The sequence below is a fragment of the Eptesicus fuscus genome, chromosome 21, assembly GCF_027574615.1.
Source record: "Eptesicus fuscus isolate TK198812 chromosome 21, DD_ASM_mEF_20220401, whole genome shotgun sequence".
NCBI lineage: Eukaryota > Metazoa > Chordata > Mammalia > Chiroptera > Vespertilionidae > Eptesicus > Eptesicus fuscus.
This window is the reverse complement of record NC_072493.1, coordinates 50,342,155-50,363,095: the sequence shown is the minus strand read 5'-3', so window position 1 is coordinate 50,363,095 and position 20,941 is coordinate 50,342,155. Positions and strand designations below refer to the sequence as shown.

General features: G+C 60.0%; 2 protein-coding genes across 6 annotated transcripts; both read left to right on the top strand.

The window, feature by feature from the left end:
* Positions 1-312: 312 nt before the first annotated feature.
* Positions 313-20,364, top strand: LOC129147596 (BOLA class I histocompatibility antigen, alpha chain BL3-7-like). 5 transcript variants are annotated; one of them, XM_054710257.1, is made up of 8 exons: positions 314-424; positions 541-825; positions 1,077-1,352; positions 1,939-2,214; positions 2,337-2,441; positions 2,869-2,901; positions 3,033-3,080; positions 20,058-20,364. In XM_054710257.1, the coding sequence occupies exons 1-8, from the start codon at positions 352-354 to the stop codon at positions 20,060-20,062; spliced, it is 1,101 nt and encodes a 366-aa protein (XP_054566232.1). In that variant the 5' UTR covers positions 314-351; the 3' UTR covers positions 20,063-20,364. The 5 variants fall into 5 exon arrangements, with proteins under 5 accessions (XP_054566235.1, XP_054566232.1, XP_054566234.1 ...); XM_054710260.1 differs by lacking the exons at positions 3,033-3,080; positions 20,058-20,364 and adding an exon at positions 3,226-3,530 and having other exon boundaries at positions 313-424; positions 511-825; XM_054710259.1 differs by lacking the exon at positions 2,337-2,441.
* On the top strand, positions 17,150-20,364 carry LOC114229892 (class I histocompatibility antigen, Gogo-B*0102 alpha chain-like). The gene is made up of 8 exons (XM_054710280.1): positions 17,150-17,281; positions 17,397-17,681; positions 17,918-18,193; positions 18,767-19,042; positions 19,165-19,269; positions 19,697-19,729; positions 19,865-19,912; positions 20,058-20,364. Exons 1-8 carry the CDS (start codon positions 17,209-17,211, stop codon positions 20,060-20,062), a joined length of 1,101 nt encoding a protein of 366 aa, XP_054566255.1. The 5' UTR covers positions 17,150-17,208; the 3' UTR covers positions 20,063-20,364.
* Positions 20,365-20,941: the final 577 nt, after the last annotated feature.

Below are 20,941 nucleotides of genomic sequence, written 5' to 3'. Positions count from 1 at the left end.
GGAAAGTCCCTGAACAGCACGGCGCCGGGGCCAGGCCTCGGGGACCGTGTGACGGGCGCTCCGCGCAGGAGGGGGGTCAGGACCGAGTCCAGGGCCCGGGCCTGCGCTCAGGTCTCAGCGGGGGACAGAGTCTGGGGGGCAGCTCCGCGGTGGGGACTCCCCAGCGCCCTGGTTTCACTTCTCCTCTCCCAACCTGTGTCGGCGCCTCCTTCCTGGATACTCGTGACGCGGCCCCAATCCTCACTCCCATTGGCTGAGCGGTTTCCGGAGCAGCCAATCAGCGTCCCCGCGGCTCCCGGTTATAACTCCTCCGCGGAAGCTCCCGGACTCAGAGGGTCCCCGACGCCCAGGATGCGGGTCCTGCGGCCCCCCACCCTCCTCCTGCTGCTCTCGGGGGCGCTGGTCCTGACCCCCAGCCGGGCCGGTCAGTGCGGGGTCGGAGGGGGCGGCTGTGCGGGGAGGAGCGAGGGGACCCGGCGGGGGCGCGGGCCCGGGAAGGCGCGTGTCCAGCCCCGGCCCTGCCCCCCGTCCGCCCCCCAGGCCCCCACTCCCTGAGCTATTTCTACACCATCTGGTCCCGGCCCGGCCGCGGGGAGCCCCGCTTCCTCGAAGTCGGCTACGTGGACGACACGCAGTTCGTGCGGTTCGACAGCGACGCGGCGAGTGGGAGGATGGAGCCGCGGGCGCCGTGGATGCAGCAGCCGTGGGTGGAGCGGGAGAGGCCGGGGTACTGGGACCGGGAGACGCAGAGGGCCAAGGAAACCGCACAGCGTTACCGAGTGAAACTGGAGACCCTGCGCGGCTACTACAACCAGAGCGAGGACGGTGAGCCGCCGCAGGGCCCGTCACCACCCCCCTCCCCACGGACGGGCCGGGGTCGCCCCGACGGTCCGGGTCCGGAGGGTCCGGGTCCGAGCGTCACCCCGAGTTGGCGGGACCCGCCCGGCCCCCACCCGGGAGGAGCCCGCGGGGACTGTGACCCGATTTCACTTTCAGTTTTAGATTCAGGCCCCGCGGGGCGGGGTGACCTCGGGGCGGGGTGACCTCGGGGCGGGCTGACCTCGGGGCGGGGTCAGGGTCTCACACCATCCAGTGGATGTATGGCTGCGACGTGGGACCTGACGGCCGCCTCCTCCGCGGGTACACACAATACGCCTACGACGGCACCGACTACATCGCCCTGAACGAGGACCTGACCTCCTGGACCGCGGCCGACATGGCGGCTCAGATCACAAAGCGCAAGTTGGAGGCGGCGGGTGCAGCAGAGCATCACAGGAGCTACCTGGAGGGCCTGTGTGTGGACTGGCTCCGCCTTTACCTGGACAAAGGGAAGGAGACCCTGCTGCGCGCAGGTACCAGGGGCCCTGGGGCCGCCCCCTCTCCCCGGGGCTGGGGCTCCTACAGGAGACAGGACAGGGGGTCAGTGTCAGACACCCCTCCTTGGGGTGAGGGAGGGGGTCCCCTGGATGTCCAGGTCAGGTACCAGAGGGACCTCCTCTCAGGGACAGTTAGGGGTGCAGGCTCTCCTGGGGTGCAGGGAGACCCCCTGACATAACCCATCAGCGGTTCCCATGGGCCCTGCAGGGGCTCTGGGACCCACGGGGACCTTCTCTCTCAGGCCTTGTGCCTGCCCCCCACCCCCTGTGTCTGAGGCCTGACCCCAGCTTTTCTGAGTCACGTGGCCTCCACCCAGGTCAGGACCACAAATCCCTTTTCTCCCCTCAGAGACCTGCCTCCTGCCCTGGGCTGTGTCTCTCTGATTCTAGAACTTTCTAAAGACTAGGAGGTCCTTCCAGGTGCCTTTGTCCAGACTGGTGTGTGTGCTGTGTGCTCCCTCCCCCACCCAGGTGTCTGTCCACTCTCAGGATGGTCACATGGGCGCTGCTGGAGTGTCCCATGGCGGATGCAGAGTTCCTGCATTTTCTCCCCTCCCCTCAGACCCTCCAAAGGCACACGTGACCCACCACCCCGTCTCTGCCCGTGAGGTCACCCTGAGGTGCTGGGCGCGGGGCTTCTACCCTGCGGACATCAGCCTGACCTGGCAGCGTGACGGGGAGGACCAGACCCAGGACATGGAGCTGGTGGAGACCAGGCCTGCGGGGGACGGCACCTTCCAGAAGTGGGCGGCCGTGGGGGTGCCCCCTGGCGAGGAGCAGAGATACACGTGCCATGTGCAGCACGAGGGGCTGCGCGAGCCCCTGACCCTGAGATGGGGTGAGGAGGGCCGTGGGCACAGAGCCCCTTCTCAGGGCAGCGGGGCCCCTGGGGGACCTCAGTGGGGTCGGGGCTGAGGCCTGGGGTCAGGGCCCTCACCCTCCCTTTCCTTCTCCTCCCAGAGCCGCCTTCTCACACCTTCATCTTCATCATCCTGGGCATTGCTGGGGGCCTGGTTCTGCTGGGAGCTGTGGCTGGAGCTGTGATGTGGGGGAGGAGGCGCTCAGGTGGGCAGGGGTGGGGTCTGAGTGTCTGTCCCACTGGGGGTTCAAGCCCAGGTGGACGTGTGTCCCGCCTCATTCACAGGAAGCACCATCCCCACGCGTGTGATGGCCAGTGTGGGGCTCTGTGCTCACACTTACTCTGTAGTGAGGCCCGTGGGAAATGAGGGACCACTTACCACCTGATGATGCTGGTGGTGGGACCCCGTTCCCAGCAGCCCCAGGTCAGAGGGCAGGTCCCTGCTGAGCACAGACCTCCAGGAGGGCGGTGGGTCCAGTCCCCACACATGCACTTCCCTCAGGTTTCCTGGTCCTGCCCTGGGTCTGTACACAGGGTTCTGGAAACTTCTCCGGGACCTTGACTAGGGCTTCCTTTAGGACCTCCTGGCCCTGCCTCCTCCCTGGTCTCTCACGGGATGTTTTCTTCCCGCAGGTGGAAAAGGAGGGAGCTACGCTCAGGCTGCCAGTGAGTATGGAGGGGTGACCCCTGAGTCCCTGGGACAGTGCAGACGGGAGCCATGGAGGACCCCCCCCCCAATAGTTCCTCCTTAGTCTCCTGCCCTGGGCTCTGACCCCGTCCTGGTGTGTCCCCCCCAGGCAGTGACAGCGCCCAGGGCTCTGATGTTTCTCTCTCGGCTTCTAAAGGTGAGACCTGCCGTGGGGAGGGGTGGGCAGAGGGAGGCCTGGGTGGTGGGGAGTCTGTGGGACACTGTGAGCATGAAGTGGGTTTGAGAATGTCTCCAGTTCCAGCCACTGCCCTGGATCTGCTCATGATGATTGTCCTCCACAGAGTGTGGAGCTGCCCTGTGGGGACTGAGTGATGGAAGGTGTGTCCACACTCCCACTTCCTGACTCAGGAACCTCTGATGGGGGGCTGGCCCCGCCCTGCTCCCCACACTTTCCTGTCAGCAGAGGAGGCTGGGCCCTCCCCTCCCTGCCTTTCCTCCCAGGTGCTCTGAGCTGCAACTTCCTGCTCCGAATTCTAATGAGATTCTGGCTGTGACTCTGTTCATTTCTTGCCAAGAAGCCTTTGGGGGTTAATTAAAGGGGAAGATCCTAAATTCTGCGAGAAAATAAATTGAAGCTTTAAGAACTTCCCAGGTCCGTGTGTTTGCTATTCTGAGCCTCTGGCAGGCGGGACTGGAGGGGCTGTGAGGACAGAGCGTGGTCGGGGCCTGTGCCTGGTCAGTGCCCAGTGCATCGTGGGCTTTGACGTGGTCACTCCTCGGCCGGGTCCCTCTCTGCTCCTCTGACCTTGTCCCTCAGGGGAACCCTGTCCCACCAGGACCTGTGGTCACAGGGACTCCCATCCCCCAGGCCTTGTCCTGGGTCCTAATGCAGCGCCTCTCCAGGACCCTGGACAGCGAGCTTCCTGGGGCAGGTCAGCCTGGGCTCAGGCCTGGGCCCCGCCCTCCGCCCTCCCCTCCTGGGTGTTTGGTGTTTCTTTGCTCTGGTGGGTGTGATGCCTGTTCCTGTTCTTGGGTGTGAGTCCTGGTCTCATTCTCTGGGCGTCCCCGTCTGACAGACACAGGAGGCAGGTTGCCTGTCACTGTCCCACAGGCCCAGGTCCCTGCACACAGGAGCCCTCATTGGAGGTGGGTGTTCAGGCTCCTCCCGCTCTTGCCTCCTTCTGGGCCTGGCAGTCCTCCCGTCTCTCCCTGAGCCTCCGAGGATTTAGCAGGAGCGATTCCCCCTCTGAGGTCAGTTCCTGCTGGGACTGTGCTCTGCCCGCCGCCCTCTCTCCCCTCCTTCCCTCCAGTGCTGAGCCCAGTGGGACCTGGATGTGGGGAGAGGCTGCTGGAGGTTTGGGGGAGCAGCGCTGTGGACGTGCAGGTGCAGTGAGGCCCCGGGAGGCACCCTGAGCCGCAGCCGCCCCAGGACAGCTGTGCCGGGGCCACAGCCATGAGGTCACTGTGTTGGGAACAGGACGGGTTCTGTGACGGTGACCCCTCAGCCAGGACTTGGTGACCCTGTGACAGCTGCTGTTCCCTCTGGGGCGCACACGGACCTTGGAGGGACCTCAGGCCGGCCCTGACCCCACAGTGATTCTGACAGCGACATACACCGGCCCCGGTGCTGTGGTTTCCTCTGTACGTGAACGCTCTGCTGACGCTGTGCGTCCTCCACTGAGTGTCCACGGCTTCATGTCTAAACAGCTCTGTGTCCCCTCATCACCATGGGCTTCCTGTGGAAATGCTCAGGGTCACCGTGTCACACCCACTTGCCGGTGGAAGGTCTCACCTTCCATTGACCCCACAAGGGCTGTGAGGCCCAGGGAGTGGGGGGCTCCCCCTCAGGGCGCTGAGCGCAGGCCCCGCTGCGGCCTCACAGAGGCAGGTTCTATGGCACAGAGACCGGCTGCCTCTTCCCCAGAGCCAGGAGGGTCTGTGCTGGACGGTGGGGGGGCTGAGGAGAGGGGTCCCCTGTGGGGGGTGGGGGAGGGGAGAGGGCTTTGTTTGTTGTCCTCACGGGAGGACATTGTTCCTTTGGCTTTTAAGGAGAGAGGAGGGGGAGGGGGGAGACACGGAGAGACACATCCATGTAAGAGACGCACCTATTTGTCGCCTCCAGCACGGGGATCCCATGGAGCCGGCACCGAGGTCCCTGCCCTTGACCGGATACAGCCTGTGACCTTCAGTCCGAGGGCCGCACTCTCCACTGAGCAAAGAGGCTGGGAGAGGAGGGTATTGCCATGTGGGGGGTCAGCAGGGGCCTGGTTGGGAAGGGCACTTCTTACAGAATATTTTAATTGATTTCAGAGATGGAGGGAGAGGGAGAGGGGATAGCAGCCTGTGGACTGAAGGGCCCTGGGTTCGATTCTGGTCAAGGGCATGTACCTGGGTTGCAGGCACATCCCCAGTGGGGGGTGTGCAGGTGGCAGCTGATGGATGTTTCTAACTCTCGATTCCTCTCCCTTCCTCTCTGTGAAAAACCAATAAAATGTAATTTAAAAAAACTAAAGGCCCAGGAGCTCCGGGGGACCCCCCTCCGCGAACGGGGCTCCGCACACTCAGGCTGCCCCGCAGGCGAGGGGCCGCAGGATGCAGAGGGGAGAGGGGTCAGAGGCCCCACACCCACAGGGGGGTCATGGCCACGGGTCCCCAGCGTCCCCTCCTCACCCGCGCAGACTCCTTGGAGGAGAAGGAAACCAGGTGTGGGGACCGGAACCCCAAAGGGAAGAGGAGCCCCCTGACTGCCCGCAGGCCTGAGCTGAGGCCCCGCAGCAGCATCCACCCCGCGGGGGCCCCGCACCTCACTCCTGGGAGGGCCCCCGCGGGTCGGGGCCCAGGAGGGAGCCCCCCAGCACCAGGCCGGGCTCCGGGGCGGCGGGTCCCTGCTCTGGGGCCCGAAGGGGCGACAGCGCCCCCTCCCCCCCTCTGCTGCGCTCAGGTCAGAGGTCAGAGGTCCGCACCTCCTGGGACCAGTCCTCAGGGCGAGGCCTTTGGGGGGACGCCGGGCTGGGCCGTGGGGCCACCGACTGGGCGTCTCACACAAAGGGGGGCCCAGGGGGACCCTCCGGGAGCCCCTCCTCCTCGGGGCTGTGGGCACACGTGGGGGGAGGCGCCCCAGTCCCTCCTGACGCTCCCCCCACAGGCCCTGCTCAGCGCCCAGAAGATGGGCCTGGGAGCCCGCAGGCCCTGGGGTGTCCGCGGGGGGCGCTCCAGTCTCTCCCTCATGGGGGACCTGGGCGGCCCGGAGGGACTGCGCTGTGGTTTGGGGGTGAAGGGACCCTGCCCCTGGCGGGCCTCCAGCCACAGAACATTCTGGAAAGTGGCAGCCGCTCCCCTGCCGGGAGGGCAGAGCCCTGGCTGCCCCGAGGGACAGGGAGCGAGGGAGGGAGGAGCCAGCAGGGCGCTGAGCAAACCCCCGTCCCACCCCCGCTGCAGCCCCGCCTGCGCCTCTCTGAGCGCCTCCTGCCCGGCCCCCGACAGCGCCCCCTCGGGGAGCCCCGTGGGTTTGCGCCGCGGAGTCGGTCTGACCCTCCCTGGGGGTCCCAGGGCTGAGGCCTGAGACTCAGGGAGGCTCCCGCCCCCGTTACCATGGCGACAGGGGTCAGAGGCTTCCCTGCACCCCGTTCTGTGCTTCACACACACACAGCCCTGGCCGGTGTGGCTCAGTGGACGGGGCGTCGGCCTGCGGACCGAAGGGCCCCGGGTTCGAGTCCGGTCGGGGGCACGCACCTGGGTTGTGGGCGAATCTCCGGTGGGAGGAGGGCAGGAGGCAGCGGGTCGATGTCTCTAACCCTCCCTCTCCCTTCCTCTCTGTAAAAACCATAAAACATGTGTTTTTAAACATAAACCTCAGCCCAGGACACAGCCTCCATGTGCGCATGTTTGTACGAGGACCATCCGCTCTGCTCTCTGCCGCCGTCAGAGGAAGGACTCGCTGCTCAGCACCCGCTTCCCTGGCCGGGCCGCCGGCTGGGCCTGAGGGCGACGGCCCCCCAGGAACCGTCCCGAGCGCCCCGTTCTCGCTTCTCCCGGGGCTCCCAGCGGAGTCCGCACCCCACGTGCGGGCCCGGCTCCCCGTCCCCCCTGCGCGGCCCCGCGGCCCCGCCCCCGCCGGTGGAGGCTCCCCGCCCCGAGGGGAAGCTGGTGCCGGTGCCCCGCCCCCAGGGCTCCTCTCCGCCTCCAGGACCCCGGCCTCGGGGCGCCCCGCCCCCCTCTGACCGCGGAGCCGCCGGTGAACAGCACAGACGTGGGGCCGCCGTGCGCTCCGGCTCTCCGTCTGCACCGGGCGCCTCTGCAGACCCCGGGCCCGGCGTTCGGAGGCCCTGACGGCCGGCGGACCGCCCCTCGGGCCCGGCTGCAGGGAGAGCGGGGACGGGCACCGTGTGCAGCGGCCCGGACGGCGCCGGCGAGCCTCCTGCTCCGGAAACCCGCCCGTGGGAGGGGGAGCGGCGGCCCGGGGTCCCCGCACGTGCGGGTGTGATGGCCCCTCACACCGATGGACAGAGAGACCGAGACCGATGGCGGGAGGGGGGCGCGGAGAGCGACCGGAGGACGTGTGAGCGGGCAGATGGGCCCGACCGGCGGTCACGGACACCGGGGGGGACATGATGGGGAGGGGTGTGGGTGGGAACGGGGTGAGGAGACCCATGTGACCCCTTAATCCATAAAGAAATGGAGACACACACACCCAGACGGAGGCGGTGCGGGGGGAACGGGCCCCCCGCGCGGACCTCCCGCCGGCAGGGGGCGCTGAGCGGGGCCGTGGGGAGAGGGCGGCCCTGGCTGTGCGGACGGACCGGGCTCCGCTCTCCGCCGGCGGGAACGTGAGGAACAGAACCGGGACCGGGGGCTCCGGCCGCGGGCATTCCCCGGGGGACGGTCTCCGCCGGCGGGAACGTGAGGAACAGAACCGGGACCGGGGGCTCCGGCCGCGGGCATCCCCCGGGCTCCGCTCTCCGCCGGCGGGAACGTGAGGAACAGAACCGGGACCGGGGGCTCCGGCCGCGGGCATCCCCCGGGGGACGGTCTCCGGGCGCCGGGCCGGGCGCGGGCGGAGGCCGCTGAGCGGGGGCCGTGGCGGCCGTCCCGCCGACCGCCGGAGGGGGCGCTCCTCTCCGCGGCGGGGCGGCCGCGGGGTCAGGCCGGCGGCGCTGGGGGCGGAGCACGGGGCGTCTCTCGGGGAAGCGCGGCCCGGTCCCGGGTGCCGGTTCGTGCCGGTGCCGGTTCCGTGTCCGCCTTCAGGGCAGGGAGCGCCCTCAGACCGTGTCTCCTCAGGACACAGCCCGGGGCCGTCTCTGTGCGTCACGTGGGCACAGGGGTCACCGGCCCCCGTGTCCCGGGCTGAGGCCCCCGGAGCCCTTCTCCTTCCTGGGGGCCCCCAGCCGCTCACCACCCACCCGGCCCCGGGGACACACTCGGGGGCAGGGCCGTGAGGGACGGGGCCGGGGCCCATCTCACTGTCGGTCTGTTTGTCCCAGAGGCGCCCGCTCCCCCTCCTCAGGGACGTCCTCAGGGCTCCTCTCCGGGCCCGTTACCGGGGGGACGTGGGGCTCCCCACAGGCCGGGGCGGGGCGGGGGGAGAGAGAGGCCCCGGGGGGCGGGGTGGACGGGCACAGGGCGGCTCCTGGTGACCCCCCACCCCCAGCCCCTCCCCCACCACACAGGGCCCGGAGCAGGGGCGCCGCCTGGGTCCCTGGAACAAGGGGTTCACCCAGCCCAGTGCCGCCGGCTGGGGAGGGGGGACCCCAGTCCCAGGAGCTGCGCCCGGGCCTCGTGGGGTGACGGTCCTGCGGCTGCGCTCAGGGTGCGGGGCGCACCGTCTGGGAGCAGCTCCCGGAGCCCAGGGAGGGGCTGGTCCTGCCGGGGTTCCCGTCCCTCCGCTTTGGCCGGACCCCCGCAGCCTGCGGTCCCCCCACGGGAGCCCCCCTGTGGGTGCGGGGGGGGGGGTGAGGTCCCTGACCCCCACCCGGAGCCCATCTTTTATTAAAAATATATTTTATTGATTTTTTTCAGAGAGGAAGGGAGAGGGGTAGAGAGTTAGAAACATCCATCAGCTGCCTCCTGCACGCCCCGCACTGGGGATGTGCCCGCAACCGAGGTCCATGCCCTTGACCGGAACCGAACCCGGGACCCCTGAGTCCGCAGGCCGACGCTCTACCCACTGAGCCACCCCGGCCAGGGCGCCTGAGCCCATCCTCCCGGGGCCGCCTCGCCCTGTGGGCCAGTCCCGGTTCTGGGACCTGAGGAGGCGGGCGCACCCCGTGGGCAGCCTCCGGGGGGCCCCCCTCAGGGACCCCCTTCTCCTGCCGGGCAGCCCCCTCCGACCCCGGGGCCCAGGTCCCAGGAGGAGGCTGCGTGGCCGCTGGGCGTCCTCAGGCCCCGGGTCCCCCCAGACTCAGCGGGGTCCTCCCTGGGGGACACGGTCACCCTCAGCGTCACCCTCAGACCCGCCCCGAGGCCGGGACCGGGGAGACAGCCGCACCCCCTCCCTGGTCCGCACAGACACATGGCCCCCCGCTCACGGGGACCCCACGGCCCCTGCGCGGCTCAGGGAGCGAGGCTGCCTCTCCCTAGCTGCACCCCCATCCCCGCTGCCGGCGGCCTGGTCCCCGGACAGTCCCTGAGCTGCCCCCCCACAGCACTGCCCCCCGACACCGCCCATCAGAGGAGCCTGCGGCCCAGACCCCCAAGGCCGCCACCCGGACCCCGCACCCTGGATGTGCCCCCTCCCCCTCCCACCGGGATGCCCCAGGCCCCGGGACGGTGCCCCCCCAATGAGGACCCACCCCCTCGCCTGCCCCCAGGGGGCCTCCCGGGCTTTGGGGGGAACATGGTCCCGGGACCCTGTCTCTGTGGGCATCTCGGTGCGTCTCTGAGTCTGATCCTGGGCCTGAGGGTGTCTCTCGGGTGAGGGTGACAGGACAAGTTCCATGTTTCCTTCCTGGTTCCAGCTTTGGGTCTGGGAGTGAGAAATCCTCCTCCACAGCTGTACACGCTTCACACGAATGTCCTCGGGGAGGCCTTCCAAGGCGAGGGAGACAGGGTGTGAGGACGTGGGGAGGTAAGGGGGGCGGTAGGTAAGGGTTCGGGGGTGAGGTGACCAGATTTTAACATTGGTAAAGCGGGACACCATTGACGGGGGGGGGGGGGCGGGGGTTCTTTTAAAAAAATATATATATTTTATTGATTTTTTACAGAGAGGAAGGGAGAGGGATAGAGAGTTAGAAACATCGATGAGAGAGAAACATCGATCAGCTGCCTCCTGCACGCCCCCCACTGGGGATGTGCCTGCACCCAAGGTCCATGCCCTTGACCAGAATCGAACCTGGGACCCTTCAGTCTGCAGGCCGGTGCTCTATCCACTGAGCCACACCGGTTTCCGCCCGGGGCGGGGAGGGGATTCTTGATTAAAAATTTGGTCTATATTGTAATCGCTTTTGGTTTTTTTAATAAAAGGAAACTCACTTCTTAGATCATCGTTGAATTTGCATCCTCTTTTCTTACTCATTATGTTAAAAATCTAAAAAAAAATAATTTAAAATTATATTATAAATTATTATATACATATTGCTTAAAAACACAATAAGGCCCAAACCGGTTTGGCTCAGTGGATAGAGCGTCGGCCTGCGGACTGAAGGGTCCCAGGTTCGATTCAGGTCAAGGGCATGTACCTTGGTTGCAGGCACATCCCCAGTGGGGGGTGTGCAGGAGGCAGCTGATCGATGTTTCTCTCTCATCGAAGTTTCTAACTCTCTCTCTCTCTCTTCCTCTCTGTAAAAAATCAATAAAAATATTTATTTTTTTTTCTTTTATTTTTTTCTTTATAAAATATATTTAAAAAAAAAAAAAAACACAGTAAGTAGGTACATAATTACATGAACATATTTTATTGTTAGTTTATAAATTAAGTTAATTTGATTGTTATAAAGTAAGTATGTTTTAAAAATTATTTTAATCCTATATTTCTTTTTTTTTTAAACAAACATATTTCTTTATTGATTTCAGAGAGGAAGGGAGAAGGAGAGAGACAGATAGAAACATCAATGATGAGAGAGAATCATCGATTAGCTGCCTCCTGCACGCCCCTACTGGGGACTGAGCCCGCAACTCAGGCATGTGCCCTTGGCCGGAATCGAACCTGGGACCCTTCAGTCCGCAGGCTGACGCTCTATCCACTGAGCCACGCGGCTAGGGCTTAATCCTATATTTCTTTCTAAATAATAACAATACTAACTTGTATTATTTTTCCTCTGAATTTGCTGTAATATAAGTCGTAAGTGTCACTTTCAAGGCCAGCGCTAGACTTTTTGCTGCCACTATAAAATATAAATAATACAAGTACTGTCTGCTAAATTCAAGAAAATTCATGTATTTATGAAATAAATAAATAAATAAATTACCTAAATTATCTGAATAGCTGACTTGTAATGACATCACTTGTTTAACTAGCTTCCTAGCACGCAGTACGATGTGTATCGTCTGAGAGACAGTTACAAAATGTTTTCATCGTTGCCAATCCCCAAAAATGCCATTGTTCATTCAGTCCAAACAATGGTGGTCGAATTCCAACAACTGATCAACAATGCGAACTTTGATAAGCAGTTCTCGATAATCAGTTCTCCACAATTATTTGTTACTAGAGGCCCAGTGCATGATTGAATCATGCACGTGTAGGGTCCCCTACATGCTTTCCCTTTTGATCACAGGGAGCTGGGTGCCTGTCCGCTGGTGCACCAGGCGCCGGAGGCTTCTGAAAGGCCTGCTGCCTGAGCGGACAGGCACCCAGCTCCCCCGCTTTTGATAGTCCGCGTGGCGGGACGTCAGCTCGCTGCCCCAGAGGCCCCTTCTGTGCCACAGCACAGCCATGACGCAGACGCTGAGCTCGTGCCTCTGCTGGCGACGCAGCTCAGCGTCCCGCCGGCCCAATCAGCTACCCCAGCCATCCCGAGTCCAGCCCCCCTGCGCCTCCTGGCCAATCATGGGCATAGCGAAGGTACGGTCAATTTGCATATTTGTCTATTATTAGGTAGGATTATTAAAGTTTAACATTATAAAATTAACAAAAATAATAAAAAACTCATATCCTGGCTAAATAGCCACATGGCCCCCGAAAACCATATATTCCCTTCCCGTTCTCCCGCCGTTCCCTAGCTTGTCGTGCATTCTTTCCAAAAATCGGGACTTTTTTTTAAAAATATATTTCTATTGATTTTTTACAGAGAGGAAGGGAGAGGGAGAGAGAGTTAGAAACATCGATGAGAGAGAAACATCGATCAGCTGCCTCCTGCACGCCCCCCACTGGGGATGTGCCCGCAACCAAGGTACATGCCCTTGACCGGAATCGAACCTGGGACCTTTCAGTCCGCAGGCCAACGCTCTATCCACTGAGCCAAACCGGTTTCGGCAAAAAATCGGGACTTTTTTAAAACGCCTCGGGACGCGGGACAAATTGTTAAAAATCGGGACTGTCCCGCCAACAGCAGGACGTCTGGTCACCTTATCCTAGGGGCTCTGTGGGAACAGACACAGATGTGAGCTTTGAGGACGTGTGATTAATGCATCAGCACTGGACGGGCTCTAGGACAGTGATGGCGAACCTATGACACGCGTGTCAGCACTGACACGCGTAGCCATTTCTGATGACACGCGGCCGCTGAGGAGGCCGCATGCCGAGGATGAAACATTTGCTGTTCCTGAGGATGAAACATTTGCAACTAGAGTCTTGGAGTTAGACTCTAACTAGAGTCTTGGAGTTAGACTCTAACTAGAGTCTTGGAGTTAGAGTCGCAAATGTTTCATCCTCCCCTATTAGACACTCTGTGCCGGAGGTCTGAAGGCCAAAACAACAGAAGTCCGGCACAGAGCATCTAGTTCTGGGACTTCTGGTTAAGCCGGGATCTTTGCCCTCACTTCCGCTGGCAGAGCGGGGAGAGGCAGAATGCAGACGGGACGCATCTCTGGGGGCCCTGCCATTACCAGTAACCAAATAACAGTTAACCACAGCAACCATTATCTACTGTTCTGGGGTGTCATGGATTTCTAAACCATCATTACTGAGATAAGTGAGGGGGAGGCTGGGAGAGGCGAGGGTTTGTGGCGTGCTATGGGTGCCGTTTCCCCGCCATTAGAAATAGCGGCAGCCATTTTAATTCACATAAGGAACACCATCTTGCTCCATAGTGCAGACTCCATTTCACCACTATTACTGTTGTGCATCCTTATTAACCCCTATTTCTGCTTATTAACCCTGCCCTTTCCTAAAAGACAGTTACATGCACCTTTTTGTGGTTAGTTAGGCTAGTTAACCCCTGATTGCCTGCAGGCCTAACAAGCTATCTATAATTCTATCTTCTGTCACTGCCCCCCTGATGGAGAACCCAAAAAATAAAAAACTAAGGTTAAGTAAAGGAAGTGGTAGTAGCAGTGGCCGACCCTTTCAAGAGACATGGACCGAGATGTATGGCTTTATAGAAAAAAATGGCAGATCATTTTGCGTTCTATGTACTGAAACGGTAGTAAGCAGAACGTGGAATATAAATAGACATTTTGAAACTAATCATCCCCAGCTCTTGGAAAAAAGTGAGGATGAAAGGAAGGAATATATTTCCAGGCAGCTACACCTTTATAAGAGCCAACCTAATTCCATCCTTAAATTTATGAAAGGCTCTACAAATTTAACATCTGCAAGTTTGAGCATTGCTCACTCTATAGCTCAGCATGGAAAAGCGCTCAGTGAGGGAGAATTTATTAAAGAAACTCTCCTGCCGAAACATCCCCAGTGGGGGGTGTGCAAGAGGCGGCTGATCGATGTTTCTCTCTCATCGGTGTTTCTAACTCTCTATCCCTCTCTCTTCCTCTCTGTAAAAAATCAATAAAATATATTTAAAAAAAAAAAGAAAAGAAACTCTCCTAAGATGTGCACCAATTCTATTTCACGATATGCAGAATAAAGATGCAATTATTAAGAGAATATCTGAGTTACCATCAGTAGAAATATCATAAAAGATCGAATAATGAGACTGAACACAAACGTACAGCATCAATTAAAGAGAGACATAAGGAAGTGTAAATATTTTCGATCTCTCTTGATGAAACTACTGATGTCACATCATATGCTCAGTTGGCCATTATTGGTCGATATTCTGATGATCTCACAATGAGAGAAGAGTTGATAAAGTTAGTATCAGTGTCAATAAGTTCATCAGGAAGCGAAATATGTAAGGTTGTTATACAAACATTTCGTGACCTAAGCATTGATATCTCTAAAGTCGTGTCAGTGACGACAGATGGGGCACCAGATATGGTGGGGGAAAAAGTTGGATTTGTCAAATTGTTTACAGAAGCTATTGGACATCCGATTGTGCCTTTTCATTGTATTATCCATCAGGAGGCTTTATGTGCCAAGGCAGGATTCACCAACTTAAACGACTTAATGTCAGTTGTTACAAAAATAGTTAATTTAATAGCTGCTCGCCCCCTTCACAAGCGAGAATTTTCGGCACTTTTACTGGAGGTTGATTCCACCTACAGTGGACTGCTGATGTACAATAATGTAAGATGGCTGAGAGGCAAAGTTCTTGAGCGCTTTGTGGAGTGCTTTGAAGAAATTAAAGTATTTCTTGACGATAAGGATCTGGGAAACTTTCCTCAGCTTAATGATGATAAGTGGGTCAACACCCTGATGTTTTTTACAGATCTCTCTGTTCATATTAATGAACTGAACTTAAAGTTACAAGGTTTTGGCAAAAGCATTGATGTTATGTTTGGATACATAAAAGCTTTTGAAAGTAAAGTTAAAATTTTCAAGCGAGATGTAGAAACTAAAACTTATAAGTATTTTCCTCGAGTAACGAAGTATTTAGAGAAGGCCAGTGCAGCTGTACAAAATGAAATGGAACTCTTGCATATGAAGTACCAGCATGTTTTAGACTCGTTACTTGACCTGCTTAGTGATAGATTTAGTCAATTTAGAAGTCTAGAACAGACCATGAAAATAATTAAGTATCCTGATGTAGTCGTCTACAGTAGTTTGGAATTAAATGGTTTCCAATGGATGCAAATTGATGATTTGGAGATGCAACTTGCAGAATTTCAAGACAGTATCTGGGCTCAGGTGTTTGTCGACTTGAGGTCAAAGCTTGAGAATCTGGAAAGGTGCCGCTTGGAGAATCAAGAGGAGTGCCACTACGAACAGGAAATTTGGAGTGCCTGGAACCGACTACCAGACACTTTTAGCACCCTGAAAAATATAGCAATGGCTTTACTCACAATTTTTCCCCTCTACATACTTTTGTGAGGCCTTATTCTCAGCGTTAAATAATATCAAAACCAACAAAAGAAACAGATTGACAGATGAAGTTAGTAGCGCTTGCTTGGGCCTGAAGTGTACAAAATACCAACCTTCAATTGAAGATTTAGCCAATGAAATTCAGCAACAAAAAAGTCACTAATTGGCAGGTTAGTTAAAGAATTCCCCCTCCCCCTCACTTATCTTAGTTCACGGCACCCCACACAAGCTAAATAATATCAAGACCAACAAAAGAAACCGACTGATGGGTGAACAAAGAAGTCACTAAGCAGGTAAGTTAAATATTTAGTTTTTGGTTTATTAAATACAATTATATATAACAATTATACATTTATGTTATTTAAACTATAAATATCGCGAAATAATGTTTTTTCCTCAAAGTGACACACTACCCGAGTTATGCTCAGTTTTTTGGAGAAGTCTGACACACCAAGCTCAAAAGGTTGCCCATCACTGTTCTGGGACTGAGAGACACAGGGCATCCCTATACATAACCTGCATGAGGACAGAGCCACCAGCAAGACAGCCCTGGGGACGGGGACAGAACAGAACAGGAAACAGTCAATATTCCCCAGCCAGCGGGGCTCGGTGGTTGAACATTGACCTGTGTGATAGATCCTCCCCTCCCGCAACTGATGGACGGAGTATGACGTAAACTCCACCTGCAGCCGGACATTCCTGAACACCTTACATGGACTGTACATTGAACCACCAATCAGCACCTGCCATATACCCTAAGCCCCCAATTCCTAAATCCCTAGGCCCCTAACCATGTACCTTACATGAAACCACCAATCAGTGTGGGCTGAGGACCCTAAGCCCCGTCCCCTCCTTTCCTCCCCTTAAAAGGCACTCTCACCCTGGCTCTCTCTCTCTCTCTCTCTCTCTCTCTCTCTCTCTCTCTCTCTCTCTCTCTCCCCTTTTCCCCTCTGGAAGGCGGCCGGCAGGGTGATCTCCAATAAAGCCTGTGTCCTGGTTCTCCGGCCTCTGTTTCATCTTTCACTATGAACCAGGACGTCACAGGTGAACTCTTTGTCAGAGCACAAGCCGGGTGTGTGGGCTCCATCCCCAGTGTGGGGCGTGTAAGAGGCAGCCCATCCATGATTTTCTCTCATCATTGATGTTTCTCTCTCTCCATCCCTCTCTGAAATAAAAATATATATATATTTAAAAAATTAAAACTAGAAGAATACAGTGAATATGGTTTCAGGTCTCACTTTGCAAAGCCCCTTTCAGGAACGACCCCGTGTGTGGCTGCAGTGACTGTCACAGGGGAGACCACACTGATCTGAAAGGTCAGTGACCCTGCTCCTGCCCGTTTCTGTGAGGCCGTCCATGTCTCCATGAGCTGCAGCCACAGGAACAGACAAAACGCAGAAGCAAATGTGAACACCCAGCGCCTCCCAGGGAGACGGGCACGGATGTGACCTGGGAGCAGCCCCTCCCCCCTCCTCCGTGTTCACTTGGGAAATTGGTGATTTTCATAAAAACATGACTCTGTGACCCTCTCACAGGCAGTGAGCATGCGCCGTGAATTCATACTTGTTTCCTCTGTGTGACTCCGTGAGTGGTGACTGTGACAGACGGAACCACATACACAAGGTTCTTGGGGCGCCTCCCTCCTGGGTGAGGCTGCACAGAGATGGTGACCCCAGAACCTTGGAAAGTCCCTGAACAGCACGGCGCCGGGGCCAGGCCTCGGGGACCGTGTGACGGGCGCTCCGCGCAGGAGGGGGGTCAGGACCGAGTCCAGGGCCCGGGCCTGCGCTCAGGTCTCAGCGGGGGACAGAGTCTGGGGGGGCAGCTCCGCGGTGGGGACTCCCCAGCGCCCTGGTTTCACTTCTCCTCTCCCAACCTGTGTCGGCGCCTCCTTCCTGGATACTCGTGACGCCGCCCCACTCTTCACTCCCATTGGCTGAGCGGTTTCCGGAGCAGCCAATCAGCGTCCCCGCGGCTCCCGGTTGTAACTCCTCCGCGGAAGCGCCCGGACTCAGAAGGTCCCCCGACGCCGAGGATGCGGGTCATGCGGCCCCCCACCCTCCTCCTGCTGCTCTCGGGGGCGCTGGTCCTGACCCCCAGCCGGGCCGGTGAGTGCGGGGTCGGAGGGGGCGGCTGTGCGGGGAGGAGCGAGGGGACCCGGCGGGGTCGCGGGCCCGGGAAGGCGCGTGTTCAGCCCCGGCCCTGCCCCCGTCCGCCCCCCAGGCCCCCACTCCCTGAGCTATTTCGACACCATCTGGTCCCGGCCCGGCCGCGGGGAGCCCCGGTACCTCTCCGTCGGCTACGTGGACGACACGCAGTTCGTGCGGTTCGACAGCGACGCGGCGAGTGGGAGGATGGAGCCGCGGGCGCCGTGGATGCAGCAGCCGTGGGTGGAGCGGGAGGACCCGGGGTACTGGGACCGGAACACGCTGAGGGCCAAGGGAACCGAACAGACCCTCCGAGGGAACCTGCAGACCGCCCTCGGCTACTACAACCAGAGCGAGGACGGTGAGCCGCCGCCGGGCCCGTCACCACCCCCTCCCCACGGACGGGCCGGGGTCGCCCCGAGGGTCCGGGTCCGAGCGTCACCCCGAGTTGGCGGGACCCGCCCGGCCCCCACCCGGGAGGAGCCCGCGGGGACTGTGACCCGATTTCACTTTCAGTTTTGGATTCAGGCCCCGCGGGGCGGGGTGACCTCGGGGCGGGGTGACCTCGGGGCGGGGCTGACCTCGGGGCGGGGTCAGGGTCTCACACCTTCCAGGAGATGTATGGCTGCGACATGGGACCCGACGGCCGCCTCCTCCGCGGGTATGAGCAACACGCCTACGACGGCACCGACTACATCGCCCTGAACGAGGACCTGACCTCCTGGACCGCGGCCGACATGGCGGCTCAGATCACAAAGCGCAAGTGGGAGGAGGCGGGTGAGGCAGAGCGTTACAGGAGCTACCTGGAGGGCCTGTGTGTGGACTCACTGCGCATGTACCTGGACAAAGGGAAGGAGACCCTGCTGCGCGCAGGTACCAGGGGCCCTGGGGCCGCCCCCTCTCCCCGGGTCTGGGGCTCCTACAGGAGACAGGACAGGGGGTCAGTGTCAGACACCCCTCCTTGGGGTCAGAGAGGGGGTCCCCTGGATGTCCAGGTCAGGTACCAGAGGGACTCCCCCTCCTCTCAGGGACAGGTAGGGGTGCAGGCTCTCCTGGGGTGCAGGGAGACCCCCTGACATAACCCATTAGGGGTTCCCATGGGCCCTGCAGGGGACCTCCTCTCTCAGGCCTTGTGCCTGCCCCCCACCCCCTGTGTCTGAGGCCTGACCCCAGCTTTTCTGAGTCACGTGGCCTCCACCCAGGTCAGGACCACAAATCCCTTTTCTCCCTCAGAGACCTGCCTCCTGCCCTGGGCTGTGTCTCTCTGATTCTAGAACTTTCTAAAGACTAGGAGGTCCTTCCAGGTGCCTCTGTCCAGGCTGGTGTGTGGGCTGTGTGCTCCCTCCCCCACCCAGGTGTCTGTCCACTCTCAGGATGGTCACATGGGCGCTGCTGGAGTGTCCCATGGCGGATGCAGAGTTCCTGCATTTTCTCCCCTCCCCTCAGACCCTCCAAAGGCACACGTGACCCACCACCCCGTCTCTGCCCGTGAGGTCACCCTGAGGTGCTGGGCGCGGGGCTTCTACCCTGCGGACATCAGCCTGACCTGGCAGCGTGACGGGGAGGACCAGACCCAGGACATGGAGCTGGTGGAGACCAGGCCTGCGGGGGACGGCACCTTCCAGAAGTGGGCGGCCGTGGGGGTGCCCCCTGGCGAGGAGCAGAGATACACGTGCCATGTGCAGCACGAGGGGCTGCCCGAGCCCCTGACCCTGAGATGGGGTGAGGAGGGCCGTGGGCACAGAGCCCCTTCTCAGGGCAGCGGGGCCCCTGGGGGACCTCAGTGGGGTCGGGGCTGAGGCCTGGGGTCAGGGCCCTCACCCTCCCTTCCCTTCTCCTCCCAGAGCCGCCTCCTCAGACCTTCATCTTCATCATCCTGGGCATCGCTGGGGGCCTGGTTCTGCTGGGAGCTGTGGCTGGAGCTGTGATGTGGGGGAGGAGGCGCTCAGGTGGGCAGGGGTGGGGTCTGAGTGTCTGTCCCACTGGGGGTTCAAGCCCAGGTGGACGTGTGTCCCGCCTCATTCACGGGAAGCGCCGTCCCCACGTGTGTGATGGCCAGTGTGGGGCTCTGTGCTCACACTCTCTCCTTAGTGAGGCCCGTGGGAAATGAGGGACCACTTACCACCTGATGATGCTGGTGGTGGGACCCCGTTTCCTGCAGTCCCAGGTCAGAGGGCAGGTCCCTGCTGAGCACAGACCTCCAGGAGGGCGGTGGGTCCAGTCCCCACACGTGCACTTCCCTCAGGTTTCCTGGTCCTGCCCTGGGTCTGTACACACGGTTCTGGAAACTTCTCCGGGCCCAGGACTAGGGCTTCCTTTAGGACCTCCTGGCCCTGCCTCCTCCCTGGTCTCTCACGGGATGTTTTCTTCCCGCAGGTGGAAAAGGAGGGAGCTACGCTCAGGCTGCCAGTGAGTATGGAGGGGTGACCCCTGAGACCCTGGGACAGTGCAGACGGGAGCCATGGGGGACCCCTCCCGCCCCCCATGGTTCCTCCTTAGTCTCCTGCCCTGGGCTCTGACCCCGTCCTGGTGTGTCCCCCCCAGGCAGTGACAGCGCCCAGGGCTCTGATGTGTCTCTCTCGGCTGTTAAAGGTGAGACCTGCCGTGGGGAGGGGTGGGCAGAGGGAGGCCTGGGTGGTGGGGAGTCTGTGGGACACTGTGAGCATGAAGTGGGTTTGAGAATGTCACCAGTTCCAGCCACTGCCCTGGATCTGCTCATGATGATTGTCCTCCACAGCGTGAGGAGCTGCCCTGTGGGGACTGAGTGATGGAAGGTGTGTCCACGCTCCCACTTCCTGACTCAGGAACCTCTGATGGGGGGCTGGCCCCGCCCTGCTCCCCACACTTTCCTGTCAGCAGAGGAGGCTGTGCCCTCCCCTCCCTGCCTTTCCTCCCAGGTGCTCTGAGCTGCTACTTCCTGCTCCGAATTCTAATGAGATTCTGGCTGTGACTCTGCTTGTTCATTTCTTGCCAAGAAGCCTTGGGGGTTAATTAAAGGGGAAGATCCTAAATTCTGCGAGAAAATAAATTGAAGCTCCAAGAACTTCCCAGGTCCTTGTGTTTGCTATTCCGAGGCTGTCGCAGGCGGGACGGGAGGGGCTGTGAGGACGGAGCGTGGTCGGGGCCTGGGCCTGGTCAGTGCCCAGTGCATCGTGGGCTTTGACGTGGTCACTCCTCGGCCGGGTCCCTCTCTGCTCCTCTGACCTTGTCCCTCAGGGAACCCTGTCCCACCAGGACCTGTGGTCACAGGGACTCCCATCCCCCAGGCCTTGTCCAGGGTCCTAATGCAGCGCCTCTCCAGGACCCTGGACAGCGAGCTTCCTGGGGCAGGTCAGCCTGGGCTCAGGCCTGGGCCCGCCCTCCGCCCTCCCCTCCTGGGTGTTTGGTGTTTCTTTGCTCTGGTGGGTGTGAGGCCTGTTCCTGTTCTTGGGTGTGAGTCCTGGTCTCATTCTCTGGGCGTCCCCGTCTGACAGACACAGGAGGCAGGTCGCCTGTCACTGTCCCACAGGCCCAGGTCCCTGCACACAGGAGCCCTCATTGGAGGTGGGTGTTCAGGCTCCTCCCGCTCTTGCCTCCTTCTGGGCCTGGCTGTTCTCCCTTCTCTCCCTGAGCCTCCGAGGA

Coding starts and splice junctions, on each gene's coding strand:
- LOC129147596 (XM_054710260.1), top strand. CDS start 352: ATGCGGGTCCTGCGGCCCCCCACCCTCCTCCTGCTGCTCTCGGGGGCG. Junction 425..510: donor CCTGACCCCCAGCCGGGCCG/GTCAGTGCGGGG, acceptor GCGCGTGTCCAG/CCCCGGCCCTGCCCCCCGTC. Junction 2,215..2,336: donor GCCCCTGACCCTGAGATGGG/GTGAGGAGGGCC, acceptor TTCTCCTCCCAG/AGCCGCCTTCTCACACCTTC.
- LOC114229892 (XM_054710280.1), top strand. CDS start 17,209: ATGCGGGTCATGCGGCCCCCCACCCTCCTCCTGCTGCTCTCGGGGGCG. Junction 17,282..17,396: donor CCTGACCCCCAGCCGGGCCG/GTGAGTGCGGGG, acceptor TCCGCCCCCCAG/GCCCCCACTCCCTGAGCTAT. Junction 19,043..19,164: donor GCCCCTGACCCTGAGATGGG/GTGAGGAGGGCC, acceptor TTCTCCTCCCAG/AGCCGCCTCCTCAGACCTTC.